The sequence below is a fragment of the Glossina fuscipes genome, unplaced genomic scaffold, assembly GCF_014805625.2.
Source record: "Glossina fuscipes isolate IAEA_lab_2018 unplaced genomic scaffold, Yale_Gfus_2 60, whole genome shotgun sequence".
Lineage (NCBI taxonomy): Eukaryota > Metazoa > Arthropoda > Insecta > Diptera > Glossinidae > Glossina > Glossina fuscipes.
The window spans coordinates 8158856-8177466 of NW_023998432.1; the positions used below are offsets into that span (position 1 = coordinate 8158856).

At 32.7% G+C, this 18611-nt stretch overlaps 1 protein-coding gene across 9 annotated transcripts in view; it reads left to right on the forward strand.

Moving 5' to 3' along the window:
- The window catches only part of LOC119637592 (probable serine/threonine-protein kinase DDB_G0282963), a 64800-nt gene extending 46679 nt beyond the window's left edge, over positions 1-18121 (forward strand). For 7 of the 9 annotated variants that reach the window (XM_038033739.1, XM_038033742.1, XM_038033736.1 and 4 more), the window contains exons 10-11: positions 5904-6036; positions 17562-18119. In XM_038033739.1, the coding sequence (XP_037889667.1) occupies positions 5904-6036; positions 17562-17585 (157 nt within the window). In that variant the 3' untranslated portion in view covers positions 17586-18119. Of the gene's footprint in view, positions 1-5903; positions 6037-17561 lie in introns of all 9 variants that reach the window. The other 2 variants (XM_038033746.1, XM_038033743.1) reach the window with 2 other exon arrangements.
- The last annotated feature ends 490 nt before the right edge of the window (positions 18122-18611 follow it).

The following is an 18611-nucleotide window of genomic DNA, read 5'->3' on the forward strand; positions in this document are numbered from 1 at the left end:
AGAAATATAAAATTTTTTATTAACTATACGTTTTGGATTAGTAGTCTTCAGTTCGGCTGTGATTGTAAGCGTAGTTAAATATGCTTGCAATAAAAATAAAAAAATATAAGCCCGAATTTTATTTGAAAGTCACTTCTTTAATATATCCTTCTGTGACGTTTCACATAAAACCACGATTCTGCTAGCAAATATGCTGCACAGAGTTCAGGTCGAGATAATTACAACTCCTTAGTTTTTGCTGTAAGCAGCATTGTTTACATTGCGTATGCATTTATATGTCTTTTGGGAAGCATCGGAGAAATCGTGAATTCGCATATATGCTGACGACTCTATGTTTACAAACCACTGAATTGATATAATTTGTAGCTTCGCAGCGTTGCCTTTAATTTCAGATCTTTTGGGTTGTATATTTATTGAAACCGAATCATCCCAATCCAATTTCATCAGCCTTAAGTCTTGAAGCAGAATTTTTATTGTTATTGTTATTAGACTCACAAGGCCCAATAGATCGAATAATTGTGAAGAACTCAAGAGTTGAGTGGTTTCTGAGTTAATTAATAAATTTTCAAATTGAAAATAGTGCGTAGTGATGAGCAACTATTGCACACATGATGCCTTCATAAATTATTAGTCATTAATTTTCAATAATTTACTCAGCGTTAAATTTTGATTATTTCGGTGATTTTAAAACCATTTAACTAAAGTGAAGTCACCGCTTCCTAAAATTCTGGAAACGTATTTGCATCCGATAAGCGATGAATGACATAAAAATCTGATTTAAGCTTTGGATATTACCCTTCTTATAAATAATATAAAACTTCTCCTTTAAAGAGCAGTGCATGCAAGCCCTCCATATTACCAAATCGTAATGTTGAGCAACGCAGACATGCGAAATTAAAATGCATATGATCGACGGGTATATGAAATATGAGCGTAATTGTTTACAGTTTACAATAATTATTATTATATTAATTATTAAATTGTAATTCACCAAAATTTACCGACATGCATAGAATTATAAAGCTGCAATAACGAATTATGTAGATGAAGAGCCTTCCATTGGGGTAACAGCCAAATATGTTTATACCAGCAGCAACGAAATGTGTACACGTGACGTAGCGACAACAACTGTATATAAGAAGCTTGAGATGGAGGTAGCAACGAAATATATATATATATGTGTGGAGCTTAAGTAAAGACAGCAAACATGAATAGCCTTAATGCGGTAGTAACCAGAAGTAATGATTGGGCTTAACGGCGATAGCAACAAGCTACCTACTCGACTAGCTTTTTATAATGGTTTGCTAGCGAAACTTTTGAATTTAAGAAATGTGGGCTGATTTAACTTATCTATATTTGGAGACTAGCACTACCTGTAATAATATCGAAGCTGCAAACAACAATTGTTTTTATAAAACGCTTCTTGAACACCGTAAATTGTATAACCATGACAAAAGCATTTTTCATTCCTCTGCTCGGACGCCATGACTGCAGGAATAGTACGAAAGCTTTCATAAGTTTATAAAACTGTGATGACTTTCGAAGTGAAAGATTTATTTGAATCTCTTAATGCTAATTTTGGTTCTTGCTTATTGTATTTTGTAATTTATATTGCGTATTCGGATATGGCTTCGTTGTCTTTTCTTCGTCTTACACAAAAACTATGACTGTAGGTTACAATGTACAATGCTCACAGTCTATCATTTCTCCGAAAACGGCTGATATTTCATTGAGCTAACAGCATACATATTAAGGTGGGATCGCAGCTGAAACTTTCAGGCAGCTTCAGTATGGTTACCTCGTTTGTCAACAGCGTCAGCATTTGGTTTCAATGTTAAATCGATCGTTGAATTCTGCAACTATAGCAAGTAAGCATAGTTAACACAAAAAGTAATAATTTGTAACATGGAATATTTTTAATGCCATGAGTATTAAACTTAAAATTTCGGTTGATTAATTTCTCAACTTCTTTGAAAACTTCTTCTCTACCGAAGCAAAAAGTTTTCACTTCAGTGGGGACACATTCAAATTTGTACTTCGTACCAAAAGCTTTGAGCCCAGCAGTAAATTAATGCGAGCTCTCTCTCCTATAATGGCATAAATTCAGCCTGAATGTTTATTTATATCGTCCGGGTTTGAATATTGTGGCTGTACTTATCTTTTCATTATTTATGTCATTGAGCTATTCAAACTGTTTCTATTGCTAAGTTTCTATTTGTTTAAACATACGAAGGGAGCAAACTTTGATAATCAGTTTTGAATATGCACGTTCTGGCGCACTTAGACGTCTTGCGATAAATCGTATGCAACGTACACAAACATGTTGTAAAAATTAGTTGTAAAAAGTTTTAGTATTTAATGTAATTTTTAACTCTGAATTTTTGCCACTTGTCAAATTATACAAAATTTTGTCAAAAAGAACAGGTGCTTAAGCTCAAGTTGAAGAAACCGCTGTTGTTTGCGCCTGCTCTCAAAGAAATCATTTGAATCTTATTTTAGATCGCCATATCAATGTGAAAAAGCAACGAAAGCAGCGATGTTAAAAATGTTAAAAATGTAGAGCCAACATGCAACGCACTAAAACTCGCATTGTAGCTGTTGCTCATCGATGAGTTGCTTCGACCACAAAATGGCTTAGCGAAAGAGAAATGGAAGTCCGAAGGAAATGAAAGTAAATCAATATAAGCTACTTTTCTCTTTAAAAAAAAGACATACCCATTTGTTCCATAGCGGGCTAACCCAGAGTTTCACCGTACTCATTCATTCATTTGGTTAAGGAATTGATTTAGAAGATATATAACATTGCATTATTTACAAGCATACTTTAGAAAATCGTACTCAATACTAAGCCATAGTTCCAGCATTTCACTGGAGAACAAACGGATGTACGGCATGTAACTATAGGGCGCAGCTAAATCAAATATAGAGATTCTGCAAACATTTCAGTCTAAGATACTTCGCAATATTGCAAACGCTCTTTGGTACATAACTAGTACTTAACCCAGTCACGACCTGAAAGGTCTCTATGTCAAAAGAGAAATTAAATCCCATGTTATGAGTCGATAAAAAAAAAAATTACGAGTTTTGGGGAAATCAGGACATATGTTTTTCTACTTATAACGGGTCAGATTTTTTTTAAAGGAGAAGCACGCAGATCTGCGAACAGTCGTCAAAGAAGCAAGTGATAAGCATTGACTTAGTGTATCTTTTGCTAAAAAGAGAGTAACTATTTGGTTTATTTCTTCTTACGATTACCTGGAATATTGCTGTGTTTCTCAAATTAGGTGGAATCTTCAACCTTTTTCTAAATTGGGCAATATTTTGAGATGAATTTAAAGCCATGAATTGTTACAATAAGTTATAAACGGAATTAGTTAAGTTACACAACATATTGAAAATAAGTGAAAAGTATAGAAATTACAACCGGCAGAATAGTACACCTTAACAGTGAAACATGTGCATAAAAAGGGGTGTGTTCTGCTTAAACTGCCTCATATGCTTGTCTATGGATAAACAAAATGTTCGTATATTCATACCTATACCTATTCACATGCAATGCGATAAACGGGTGTAGGTTATTTGGTGCTATGTTTTTGGATAATTCTGCAGCTCTTCTTTGGTAACTGTCGAAACTAAATACCCTATTTCCATACCGTTTCGTATATATATGAGGTTGAAAATTAAAATATTTAATCAGAACTAATTAAACTTTTTTTACAGAAATATAGAAAACATATTTGCTTTCTCTAAAACAACTTCATTACTATAAGAAAAGGCTGAAGCTGTAATCTAACTAGAAAAAAATTTCGTTAATTGCATGCAAAATTATCAGCTGTTATATAAAATTATTTCAATGATCCTGATGAAAATTAAAACAACATCCGCGTCTCGGATTAGTTCCTCTAAGCAAAGTTTAGTGGTCGTAATAATGCCTCCACTAAACCGCTGAACAAGCAAACAGAATAAGCCTTATGGTGAGTATGAAATTGCGAAAAAGTGGTTAGCTAAAATAATGAAAAACATATCATTTCAAAAATTGACAAGCTTAGATTGGAAAGACTGTTTTCCTGCAATTCATAAAATCGGGCCCGCATGCATTGTGGATGTGTTTTTTCATAATTAATGTTAATTCTGAGCAAATATCGGAACATATGATACTTGACCTAATTACAAGAAAATCACGAAATTGTACCGGTTATTGAGTTTTTATTTACAGTATTCAATTACTTAATAAAGTCTCCAGAAAGTGTGCGGTATATACAGCATACGGTTGACTTTATCATATGAAAAGTATACGTTAAAAATTTTACTACGATAATTATTTCGTCTCCAGAATGTTTTATTAGCCGCAAGGGTAAATCAATCAATCTCTCAAATGTATCTTAATTTCGAATGGTTTACAAGCTAGAAATTTCTCGTAAATAATTTCTAGGTGCTTTTTTCTATGTGACCAGCATTTTAAGAGAATTTATTTATTTCGTCGAATGTTGTTTAGAGTACTTTACTGCTAAATGGTCAACATTTTAGCTTGTTTTAAAATAGAAAGATACTTTGAGCATAGCTTGCTTATTTAAAAAATTAAGTACCACGGAAAGTATATTTTACTACTGTCAATTATATTTTTGACAATTTTTTTGGGAGGAAGGGAAGTTGTTAAGTTATTATTTTCCTATTATTAAAGTCCTTCAGAAAAGTTGTTATTGAAATGGCAACACCGAAAGTAGATTAATTTAACGTACTTAATTATAGCTAAATATAAGGAATTTTAAAAGTAATCACATTTGTGTAATGAGCGCGTGTTTGAACAAAAAAGTTTAATGTTAGATAAAAAAACGGCAATAGTTTATTGATAAATAATGTTAAAATTACCTTATTGAAAATCGTCTAGTTTTACATATCAATCAATCGCCATTTTTAACATATTGTTAAAAACTCGAAATAAAAGAAGGATTGGAGCAGTTATGAGCTTACCATTTTTAAAAATCATGATTCTAGAAATCTTCGTTTAAAAGTTTGGAATATGTTACCAACGAGTTTTTTATTAGAACAAATTTTTTCTTAATTGTTTTACATTTTTCGTGTTGTGAAATGGCAGAGAAAACGGCAAAAAAAAATTAGAATTCTATAGTCGTAATTAGTGTCCTTTTCGTTCTCGTACACTTTTAATTTTTTGGCAGAAGTGTTGGTTCTTTTCAAATCGCTGTCGATCACATATTCACGCGATGGTCGTCTCAATGATGCTGCACAAAGTGAACGTATTTTTGCTTGGATATACTTTTAATATAAACACATTCTAGTGTTTTAGGACAACAGGCAAGAAGTGATGTTAAGCTGTAATTTTTCGTCAAAGATAAATTAACTCAGGAAATTAAAGAAAAAATTTTTTTTCAATTATTGTAGAAGGTTCAAAGCATCAATGACACTGAAGCTAACGCAAAATGTTGATTTTCTGAAGAATGGACAGTGATGTTATCCATTAACGTCACCTTTGCTTTACACGTTTTATTTTAAATGCGGACATAACAATAACAAGTAGGACACCTACATCCAGCGTTTTGGGAAATTTTGCATACATTCAGATATGAACGATTTATCGAGGTTATTTAAACTTTTTAACATTTGAATTTTGTTTAATGCATCAATGGGGAATGTATATATTTTATAAGGTCATTGATGGATTTTTTCTGTTTTTATTCAAGGCGAAATATTGTTTACATTGAATTAGAAAAAGTTGAAAAAGAAACTTACTCAATCCATTGTTTTTTGAAGTGTGGATTAAGAAAAACGAAATAAGTAATCGTAATGTAGGTTTCAGCTCAGTATTTTTTTTCTTTACTAATGTATTTCCTTTCTCTTTTCCAACAATATATTTTAATAGTTTTCCATTCTTTTTTTTTTTTTAGATTTGTTATATTGAAAGTGGTGATTAGAAAGGATTTAATACAAACATTGCCATTGCCAAGAAGACTTTTAGATTATCTCAACTACAAGCACTGTTACTCCGAGCAAATTGAGAGTGATAGCTCACATTCACAGGTAATAGCAACTTTACATTAATTTTTCACTATAGGTTACTTCGTTTTCAATTATTTAAAATGTGTTGATGTACCAAAAAAGATATCAGAACCGATAACAACCGCTAAGTATAGTATCAAAATAATTAATACACTGATAGTGGGGAATAGACTCAATTTAAAAAAGTATTTTTTGCTATAGACCCCCTTTTTATGTTGTGTTATTTCATCATTTGTGTTTTTTATATCATCTCGAATCTTTGCAATATGTCTATGTTTTATCTACATCTATCGCTTGCACCACTGTAGAGAAAACTCTTTCGATAATCCGATTTGTTTCAAGGTCGGTTCGGTTTCATGGCTATCGATAAAAATTTTCATGTATACCGCAGGAAGGGACATACTGATTATGTCACTCCGTTTATAAGAGTTGTAAACTTCTAACCCCAACATATTTGTTGTTTAGTTACATTCTCAAAGAAGTTTGTTCCAATTAGTGGGTCTACACATATATATATAATTTTAAACGGTTTGCTGATTGAGGTGAACGTTCACTTAAGCAAACCTTGTAACATGTATAATAGCAAAGGACAACTCCGGAAGGTTTCCACAACACCCCATGTGAATATATTGAATAAAGCATTCCTTAAACAAGTTTATGTACATACAATTCAAATAATTTTTTAAATTGACCTTTAAGCTAAGTTTGTTGATAATTGTTGGGATATAAAGATTCCGTTTTTGTAGAAACTGTTATATAAGAGGGATTTCAAAAAATTGCCCCAGCCTGAGCAAATTTTTCATACGACTTTATGTCGAAGTCGGAAATCGAAGTGCCATTATTCAGCAACTTTTGTCGCAAAATTTAGTAGATACCTTTTCCAATAGCGCTCGTTTTTGGGTCAAAGCACGTCAGTATACCAAATTTCATCAAAATATCCCAAAAACTACGACCAGTAGATTGAACTAAAAAAATCACGGTCAGACAAGAAGCGGACAGAGAATTTCATATATAATAAAAGCTGGGTCTATCCTAACCAAATTTGGGTGTTGCATACGTTTACACAAATTTAATATACCCTATAACATAAGCAGTATAAGGAAAAAAAAAAGTGAATAGATACTAATTTCCAACGCGATATAACGTTAGAAACCCGTGTTAGCAGGATTTATTTGTTTTAGTAGAAAAATGTATATTGTTCGTAGTTTGGGACATTAATTATAAAAAGGATATCTCCACACTTAATCATAAAAAAAGGAAGTGAGCAGATCAATGTAAAATTAAGCAATTTGCATAATTTATTAATTTGTTTTCACAAATTCCATTACTCTGAGCAAAACAAAATTTCAAATTTGCAAATAATTTGTATAGTTTATAGACAGATATTATGGTTATCAAGCCATTATGCATCGCGTTAGAAATTTTCAGATTCTTTCTATTGACGACATTTCGATATTATACCATTTTCTTATAATTTGTATACTGATTTTATCGTTATAATATCATTGTACCAACGAAATTTCTTGTAAAATTCGCGTAAAAAATGAGGTCTGTTAAAAACTGCTCCTATATATGCGAGGACGGTATACATTTCTTCAGTGTTTAACAAATGCTCGCCCATTGCTTTTGCCGATTGTGATTTTACCAACTTTACGCCTGCCTTTGTCCTTCATAATGAGGGCTGCCGAGAAGGTTAAAATGCCAGTCCGTTTTTTCATTAGCAATTGCTTGTTATGTTTGTTTGATCACCAGGTTATATTGCTTTACCAATTTCTTGCGTGCTACCGCAAATTTGGTGCCACAAACACTGCATAAGTCAGAATATAAGCGTTGACGTGAGACAAAGCGTTTAATAGTTGCGATGCGTGTGTTTGCTGTCAAATCGAAAACTACTTCTATATGAATGCCCTTTGTGGTAAGATAAATAAATATTGCAAAATATAACTTTGTAGCTTTTGCGGTTCCTTGATTTGTTTTTCCATCTCTTTTGAAATACTTCATCCTTTTGTGAATACATGATTTGACTAAGTTATGTAGATGTAGTATGTAGTACTGCCCTCCAATGCTTCCTTGCGTTACTTTATGTCATAGTATATGATGGTGTTTTATTCCAACTTTTGCTCCCAAGAATTTCTTAATTTATTATCTAAGTAAACGCTATTGACTAAAGCATATGGGATTTTATTGGGAATTTCTCGCTCATGTGTTGGTCTTGCTAAAATCTACCCAATCTTCATTTTCTGGGCTAAAATCGATTCAATGCGTCTTTCTTGTGAATTGTGTTTATTAAATATTTTAATTGTATGTGAATTGTTTCGCCGATCCGAAATAAAACCAACGATCTTCCATATAGCTTTTTATGAGTAATCGTATTTCGTTGATGATTAGATAAGCCAGTTGCCGAGTCACTTTAATAATTTAGTTGCCCTTTCACTGATTGGTATAAACATTTTGTCATATTTATACCGTAGCTAACATTACTGCAGTTTGGGTTGATGGGCTATACGCATTATTCGAATTATCATGCGCCGTAATCTTTTCTTCATAAATGTTTGGTAACATGTGCAATAATGTATTCTGTTTCTCTTCACACTTTTTGCAACGTCATTTTCTATCAACACTTTGTAGCTACGTGTTCGGCAGTCAAACAATAGCAAAATAAGCCTGCTGATCGAACCATTTCCCGATGCTTATTATTAAAATTTAAAAATTGACCACAGCGATGAACACGATGTTCTCCATTACACAATGGACAATGATCAAATTTCTCAATTTTGAGAACTTGTATTGAACGAAGACTTATTTTAATAGGCCTCTTCATTGTAGTTGACAGCGCACCCGCTTCATTCAATTCAATTTGTTGAAGATTGGTATTTCAGTTGATGTTCCAATACATATTGGCCATTTCGTAATGCTTTCATTGTGGACTTTTTGTTGCAACATATATTCCATGACTTAATCTGTTAAACTTATATCAAGGCTGTTGATATGGGGTGCGAATTCATTTAACTCGTGTCAGGTTGCGGCGTTAAAGACACATGCAATTTTTCGCCTGTTGCTACACCTATTACACAATAATTTCCAAGCATCACTGCAGTTGTTATCGGTCAGGTTGAAGTATTTGGTTAAAATGTCAATTTTTCCAGATACTGCTCATCGCAAATATTGTAATTTTTTAACGCCAGTTAACTTTCAATTATCATGAACCATTACTTTGAATAGATCATGAAGATCTGTTGTATTCGTCTAACCTTCAATGAAATCTGGTATACTTATTCGTTCTAATTTGATACCTTCGTCTTGATTAATTGATATAGCTGGTATTGTAGTGACGGTTGCATTGTAGTGTTTTTCTGAAATCCAGCGATATATCCTCTATTGGCGGTATATAAATCACCAATCATGTTTTCAATTTCCTTCCACTGTTCTTGAAAAACTTTAGTTCTGTGTTATGGCTCGTGTAGTTCCCATAGGTTTTGAACGGTTTATAATCTCCATTCGAAATATTGTAGACTGTGTCTACTTTTGGAATTCTTTTCCTAAATTTTTTGTTTGTTTTGTATGCATTTTGTAAATATATTGCATGTATTGTGTTAATGTGAATTTATGTGAATACGTTGAATAAGATATTTCTTACACTACTTTAAGTATATACAATTCAAAAAATTTTTTAAGAAAGTTCCAAGTTATTTTCTTGACAGTATTGCTCTAATCCTAAAATTATAGCACGGGGTTCATGAAACCAATTCAGTTACCTGTTATGATTGTGTTGACATTACCTCGCCAGTTATTCTTAAGCTACCGTTTGTATGCAAAAAAAAGAAATCAATAATGTTGAAGGAATTATAATTGGCAACGCGATTATAAATCTGAATTAATGAGATTCATTTGCTCTAATAGAAAAATTTTTATTGACGGTAATTTGCAACATTAATAAAGAAAAGAAGAACTTGACACTTACCCATGAAAAACAAATATGGAGTAGCACAAAGACGAATTTAGCTACTTGTACACTTATTTAACTTTTACACGAAGCCAGAAATTGTTTAACAGGCCTTTTAGTGTGTGCTTGAAATCAAATAACCAATTCTTGGATACTGTCAGAACAATCGAAGAACTGCTTGAGCAGGCCGTAAGCCCTGGATTAAAACATGTGTTAACGAAAAAGAGTGATGACTAGTAAACACATTCAAGTTGAGTGCTACCTTCCGGAAATTGTTTTTGCATACTGAACAACTCTCTTATCATGCTTTTGCGCACTTTGCATCAGTTGTTGTTGGTAACGTTTACCAGCAATGGCTTTGTTCTTTTCGAACAGCCCATTACACACTACGCTTCAGATGATATTAATGCTTTTCTTTGCCTTCACGCTGGGTCTCTTTCTGTTCATATAATTCTGTGATATTTTCGAATAATACGGATTTAATTTATTTCATTTTGTTTTATAAAAGTTCAATTCTTAGTTTAATTTTTAATCTATACTTACATCGGCCAAACGATAAGGCACATTTGTTATCACAAGCAAAGAACAAGCAAGAAAGAGATAAAGCAAGAGTTATTTATGTTAGTCGTGCCGTCACCTTCCGGTTATTTACCGGGTTACACTCTTACAGCACATTACGAATGTTTAATATCAGATCTGCGATATGGTTCACTTAAGAACTAAGAAATGTGAAAGATATCGCTTTTTAAGAAATGCGAGAAGAGTTTTTTCTATTAACTACATTTAGTATTCATATTCTCTTCGCGGATACCGTCATCTTAATGTAAATCGTTCGCTACCTCCTTAATATAACGAATCTATTATATTTTAAAACACAAAGAGCTTTGTAACTTCATCAATTCTAAAAATAAAGTCCAAGACTATGTGTGCTGGCAACATTAAATCTGTTATATTGGCAATCTGCTTGCAAAATTTTGACAAAGTTATACTGATGACTCTACCTTAAGCTGTCAACTATTTTACCATTCTTCATGGAGTTCCTTGTTTTGAATTGCTTGGCCCCACGTCGGAATCGATTGGTATCATAGAGTCCTTTTACGTACTACATACATCTGGACGTACTTAATACACTCTATACCACAAGTGGTGTAGATATATATATATATATACAATAATAATTAACTATACAATAACAGATGCAATACAAAGTGATTCAAAATAATTTTCCCACTTTAATCTAAGCTTGCCTATCTTCCTGTTCTATTGACATATTTTTGTGTTAAAGTTTTTGAGATATACTGATGAAATTTGGTGCAGCAACTTGGTTTGGCCCAAGGATGAACCCTTTTGATAATAAATTGGATCGAACCACCTTTTCGACCACTTACGCAAAGTTTAAAATCGCTAAATACAGCTGCAGGCTAACTCCATGAACTGCATGCCTTTTTCGCTCTCATAAATTTCTGATTAATTTACAGTTTTAAGCTTTGCTAAATGTTCGTCAAACCACACTTCAGTTTCAACTTAGCTTGAAAGGTTAAACTTTGCCTTGCGAAGATGGATTCCTTCGAGTTTTTCATGTATTTCTACGGGTGAATCATCGATTTATTGCGCGACCTCCGCTAGTTTCAATCTATCAGCTGATATAGGCTTTTCTGCATCGTTTACTTTAATTACAAACGTTTTATCAGTTCGTTTAATAATGCGTTAAGACGCAGTATAAGGCTGTTGTAAAGACGTCAATACGGAATGGCCCCTTAAATACCCATAGAGACATGCTATCGTATCTCAGATGTCAAGTTAGTTTGGAAGCTTGCATGTTATGCACATTCTCACAAAACGTTTCTACTAAGCCATTATTTGCGGAATAAGTCTTTTCAGCTACAGTTCTAAAGTGGTATCATAGACAAATTCAGCAAGGAATAGAATTTTTCAAACTTTAATGCATTGTTTTAATTCCGTTACTTTGAGGGTGATATAATGCTGTATGCTATAGCAACTGATTCAGCAACAATAACTTCCAAAAGCATGGCTCCCGGACATATGTTGAATATGTGGATGTTTATGTGTTTACAACATTCTTCAGGAATCTCTATGTTATCGATTTACATTTTGATATGTTTCGCAACTGTTAATTTCTGACAATGGATGCAAAATTTAACCCATTTTGCCATGGGTTCATTCATTCATAATAGCCATACGAACCGTTCAGTAATTATTTCAATTGGAGAGTTTCGATGAGCGTGCGACGACTCAGGCGTAATGTCATATATTTTTTTGTGAAAGTTTTGCGTTACGAATGAACGTATAACAGAACAATCACAAAGTTCTAAATTTAAATTTGGTATTTTGATGTTTATTCAAACAAGCGTATGTATCGGGATATAAGTAAATTTTCCAATTCTTCATCAGATTCTTCATCTCCTGCCAATGACTCGTAATTAATACTGCTTGGCATAGAAACAGTTTCAATTTAGCCGTAGCAGATATAAAGCCTGTTCTTTGTAACCTTCAAGAGACTTCAATTTTTTATGAGACCACGAAAGGCTGCAAATGTTATTATCGAACTTCTTAGGCGCCGCCATACAAAAAAAAAACTTGATTTTTTGAGGTTAAAAAATGGACTTATACTGTTTATAAAAGAATATGGAATTGGAAAATGGGCGTGATTTTTTCTTTGCAAAAGAAACTAAAACAAGGACAATTTTTTGAAATTTTTGTATATAACGTTCGATCCCGTGAATATATTTCTGAGAAATTGCTTTCCAAATTTTTGTCAAAGCCATCTGCGTGTTCGGTGCAAACACGATCCCTAATTATCTACTAATAATGTTATTGATAACCTCAACAACTCGAAAAACACAGCGTCATTAATATTGTATCTTTCTCTTATAAGCAAGGATACGAGGATAAAAAACAGTTTATTATAAAAAATAATATTTGGTGGGCTATCCGTTTTGTTTAATAACGTCATTTAAACATTTTGCCACGTTTTGTATAACTTATCTTGTGTGGGAAACACTCTCCAAAACATACTTAATTTCTCTTATAGTCTGTTTTTCAGGCCTTGGAGGAAAGGGGTTTAGTTTTTTCGCACATGGCAGTCTAATTCATCCCACATATTTTTCATACCTGGTAATTTATTGAAGAGGGTGAAGCACTTATATAAGGCTTGGGGTCATTATTATGGTAGATTTCTAATGTTTCCAAAGTTTATCTTTAGTTTCTTCCAAATTTTCTTTCATTTTCCTTAAATAACACTCATTGTTTTTCTATAATCTTTAGCAAAGTTCCACATTTTTTCTTTGGAATGCATACGCGATTTCTTCGGAACTGACAAAACCGAATTAGGTCCGGAATGCGATGATTTAACCATCTTGTGGTCTATTAGTTTCTTAACGTGTTTTTCGATTTGATCATTTTGTGTATGCTGTATACGTTAGTTCATTATGTATGCAAAATATCTTGGCCCAATTTCAATAGACAATTGTATTTTTCGATGAAATTCATACCTATGATTCCATTGGGAATCATCATGGGCCATATGAAAACTAGGTGGTATCACAAAGTTGGTGGATCGTAAATCAAAGAGCGTATCCCCAATTGATCTGATATTACCTTGGGCTGCGCCCTTTAACGTTGTTACTTTGTTAGGATTTATTTCAGCGAATGCAAAATGATTGCAGTTTATGAAAAAAATGTGTGCGCCTATTTAATATGGAAGTTATTAAATCGTTGATGTAGTCTATGTGAACTTGTCTACAGACGTTTAAGTTAACGCTAATGTTGTCCACTTTATCATCTATTGACTTAATCTTAGGAGAATTCTTGGGTTTTATGAGCTATCATTATTCGAAATTATCTGGTTGTTATACATATTCCGTCGTTGATTTCGGCGATTGCCATGGTTATGGCTATCGTGATAATTATTGCCACGTCTGCGTCTATTGTCTGTTTTAAAATTTTCCCTTCTGCAACGGTATGTCACTATCGGCATTTGCACTTCTAGACTTAGATGCAAGTTTTGTTACCAGTAAGTCTCTCAGAATCCAGTAAGTTTCTAATGTCCCTTCTGTATGTTGCTCTGCGAATTTCCGTAAGTATTTGTGTATTATTCGTTTTGCGAGATGTTTTTGTCGATCGTATCCATATATTGGGAGTAAATATTAGTCACCTTTTTTTGCATTCAAAATCTATTTATTTCAAAGCAAAATGAGTGAAAAGATTAATCAAAATTGTCCGTCACTGATTTCTACTTTTCCCACCTCTCATTCAAATTTAGAATTCCCTCTAGAAGAGATATCTCTTGAGGCTTTCACTAAAAGAATGGAAGCAGCCTCCGGCATTCAGATTTACGATACAAAAGTTGAGAATTTAGAACTGAACTGTTCAACCATGCCTTAATAAAAACCAGGATTTCGGAATTTAAAAAATGGAAAATAGTAAATTATTTTGAGCTAATTTCACGAACGTTCTGGAAGGTGATGATAGAGCGACATGATTTCCTTTTTTTTTTATTTGTTTGTCACCAGGTGAAAGATGAACAATTTTAGACTGCTTGCGATTTTTTTTTAATTGCGTGCTAGCGAACGATTAATTTTTTGGAGGGCATTAATATTAGGTTCAACTATAATATCATACAACTTTTCTAGTACCACAAGTTTAAATCACACTTTAGCGCGATTTTTCTAATCGCAATATTCGGCACCAATTAAAATTTATTCCCTTTGGTTGATCCAAAACGCGATGAAACTATGGATTTTCTGCGTGGAATACAACTCAGTTCTATCGGAACATATATCCAGCTTCTTAGAAAGGCGATTAATTTTCATGAAAACTCAAATCAACAATCGTAACAGTATGTTCGTTCTATATTCAAGTTAAAACGCCCATGAATGGTTATAGAAATCACAACAAGACAGCTTAACACCTTAAGATTAGTTTTTATATGCATGTATCAGAGCCCTTAAAGAGGATATCTAACAATATCAACGACAGCAGCGATTAAGATGAAAGTATTAATTAATGCGAAGTTTATTTCGGAACGGGTGCATATTATGTAAAAATACATGACGATATTATAAAACAACCATGTATATACCGATGCACGAATCTAGATTTCATAGAAAATAAAAAACAAAATCGACAATATGAACAGCAATGAGAGTATTAACCAGAACATCACTTTTCAAGCAGTAATTTCAAAAATAAATTGATTAAAAAAATTTAATAAAAAATACAGAATACAATGAACTGACAGTAAAAAGGTTAAATATGGATACCTATCCGGAGATATCTGAAAAGCGATTTCAATTTACATATCACAAAAACACTATCAACTGAAATCAGAAAAAATCACTTCACACAGTGTCAGGGTTAACAGACTTTTCTTTAAAAAGAATTTCCATACTCTATAACGTTCAAAGGGCTCGCTCTATTTTTCCCATTTTTTCACAGGATCATTCATGAAATAAAGTTGGATATTGTATTCGCTCTATCTATTGTGGTTTATGTTTACGTGTCTATTTTAAGCGTCTATTCTCAATACAAATCTATATGCAAAAACTTCTAATATATTTGCCAATTTTCACACTTGTATCCTAATGTTTGCCACAAGAAGAAAGTTAGTAATAGACAAACACTTACACGGACAGGCGGAGAACCTAGATCTATTCAGAACTCAGCATTTGATCCAAAACGTATGGACTTTATAGCGTTTCGGAAATTTTTGTGCACGTTTTGGCAAATTGAATATAATCGACTTCTTACGTTGGTAGGTATGAAAAAAAACTTCTGCAACAAACACTTAATCGGTCACTGAGCTTACAGGTACCACATCAATGCTCGATGCTTGCAGCCCAGTTTCAGTTTTATTTACATCTCCCGTTACTCCATATGGTCACTTTTTTTAAACATGCTTATTCAGAATGATCTCCGAACATTTTTTTTTATCTTTACTTCTTCATGCCCATCGCCGAAGGATGGAAGGTATATTCATTTTGTCAAAACTTTTGCAACGCCTAGAAGAAAATTTCAGAGACCCCCCAAAGTATATTCTTGATTAGCACCGAATTCTGAATCGATTTGTGCATGTACGCATGTCTTTCTGTCTATTGTGTGTTTTAAACATTCTGCTGGCCGCAAGAAGAAGCTATCGACTTCGAATTTCTAAAAGAATTTGAAAATGGCCCAAATTGCTCGGAAGACGCACTTACAACGCCCAATTGCCCATACGAAGGAAACCGTAAACATCTTTGCTTTCGGTATTTTTTGCTTTGTACCCATCAACTACGACACATTTCCCACATAAATTTACAATTTTATTCTGAAAATAAATAATTTTATTCTGAAAGAACAGCTACGCCATGGAATGGTATAAACTACGAAAATTTAGTTCTTTCCTTGTCTTTTACTTTTTTTTAGGATAACGATGATAGGTATAAAAAATTCGGTCAGGACCGAATACAGTTTTCTTAAGTTTTATTTCCTTATTTTTATCCGTGTGAATGCACAAGATTTTTCATTAACATTTTCCATGCGTGAAGGCTACTTTATCGGCGAGATGTCTTTGCTTTAAACTACGATAGCATCAAATAACGAATTTGCACTCTGATTACTTACAACTTTTAATTCTACTTTAATTCTGGTTTAGTTCTCAAGACAATGTGTCATAAACTTTGCGGTGCGGTCTACAGAAGTAGTTGACTAGATACATCTAAGCAACTAATTTTGTATAAGAGAGAGGGATAACAAAGAAAGTTAACTTTTACAATATCTTTTCTAATGTTTGTGATATATCTAAAGCTCGAACTTATGCTCGACTCAAACATGAATATTTTGGGGAAGACAGAAAACAATACAATCTCAGTTATCGACTTTTTAGCTTTAGATAACCTGTTGCCCTACGTAATGGAAGTAAAAACTAACTATGCATTAGGTTGCATATAATATATACATACGTGTGTTTGTTATCTATTTCAACTCTATATGACTTTTGGTAATTTTTTGTTACTTTGCCATAGCTTTCCTTCTTTGTTTTCGTACTAACAATAGCCTTTTTAAGTTCTTTAATGACCTTTATTAGTTAAGTACATTGTTTAGTTTTTAACCGTTGTCAAAGGAGGTTGTTATTTTTATTTTATCGTACTAGACCGGGCTTACGCCGCGGTGTCCATGTCTTCACTTATGTTTAGAAAATTACTTTCTCTAAAATTAAATCACGCGCGTTATACATCAAAAAGTTTCCTTTCGCAGAAAACGTTACGTTCCGTGCTTAATTCGAGCTTAACAAGCTGCAAAGACATGCTACAATGATCCGGAACATAAAAATTATGGTACTGGCCAAATAAAGGTCCACGTAAAACTGAAAATTAATTTCGCACAGATTTAGGGGAAGTATACCATGAGTCAATGAACAACAGAAGTACTAATGCAAACTGACATTGCATTCGTACTTTTTTATTAACATTTAGTTATTATATGCTTGCCCTAATTTGCTTTGATTAGCGTTTTGAACCTTTCCTGTAAAATTGTTATGAATTGTTGTTTGTTCTGTATAAAATTAAAAGTTTTGCGTTAATGCTTTTCTTCTTTATGTTTACAGATATCTGGAGACGGGTCTTTGTAGGATCATTTTATAATTTTTTTATATTTTGGCTAACACACAAATTATTAATTTTTTTCGAAAATATCAGATTTATTATAGTACAATATCATTATATTTTTTGCAGAATTGATTTAATAATGAGTTTTTGTATTACAATCCAAAAGTATTAGTATTTCTACTCGGTGCTATACTATAAGTAATGTGTAAATCAAACTGTACAATTATTAAGTAGCATTGCCAAGATCTTACCTATCATCATTCGCTAATTTGTATTATACATAACAAATATCTATAGCTACTTGCATTTACACAGATATCCATAAGTGTTTTACATGAGCAGTCTTTAATTTTTTAATACAAAAATTTAAAATAAATAAATAAACAAATAATGCAGAAGGTAGTCAATATAGAAAGTAATATGCAAGATATTATTAAAACACTAAATAATTACTGATTAATATACACAGCTAACTACGTATAAATAAATATAGTAAAGGGCAGAAAAATTTAGACTTATTGATATATTGTAAAGATGTTCTCAATTATCAATAAGTAAATTGTTACATTCAGCCTAAACTGACAGTTTGATACAACCTAACAATAAATTGAAAATAAATTAAAAAATAAGAAAATAAATTCCTTGGCGAATTCCGTTGACTTTATTAAGTTTCCTTACGACAGGTAAGCATAGATTACGTTTGCTCATTTTGAATATTGAAAAAGAGTTCTTTTACTTATGTAATTTGAAAATAAATCTTTTGCTCTTGTTGTCTTTTATAAGCAATGTAATGCAATCACTCTTACTGTATATACAAAGTGACGGCCGTTACAAAACGGGAGATAATCCTTCTCTTAACAATTCTCTTCATGTGAATAAGTAAAGAGGCTTGCTTAATAAAATGGTCTGTACGGTGTGGCATAACCGCTGAGACAAGAAGATATTAGATTGCCTGGAAGACTTAGCATCATGCTAACTAGAAAAACCTACAAGTTGGCTTAGGATTACCAAATCCGAGGCACTTCGAATTTCCGACACGGTTGTGGAGA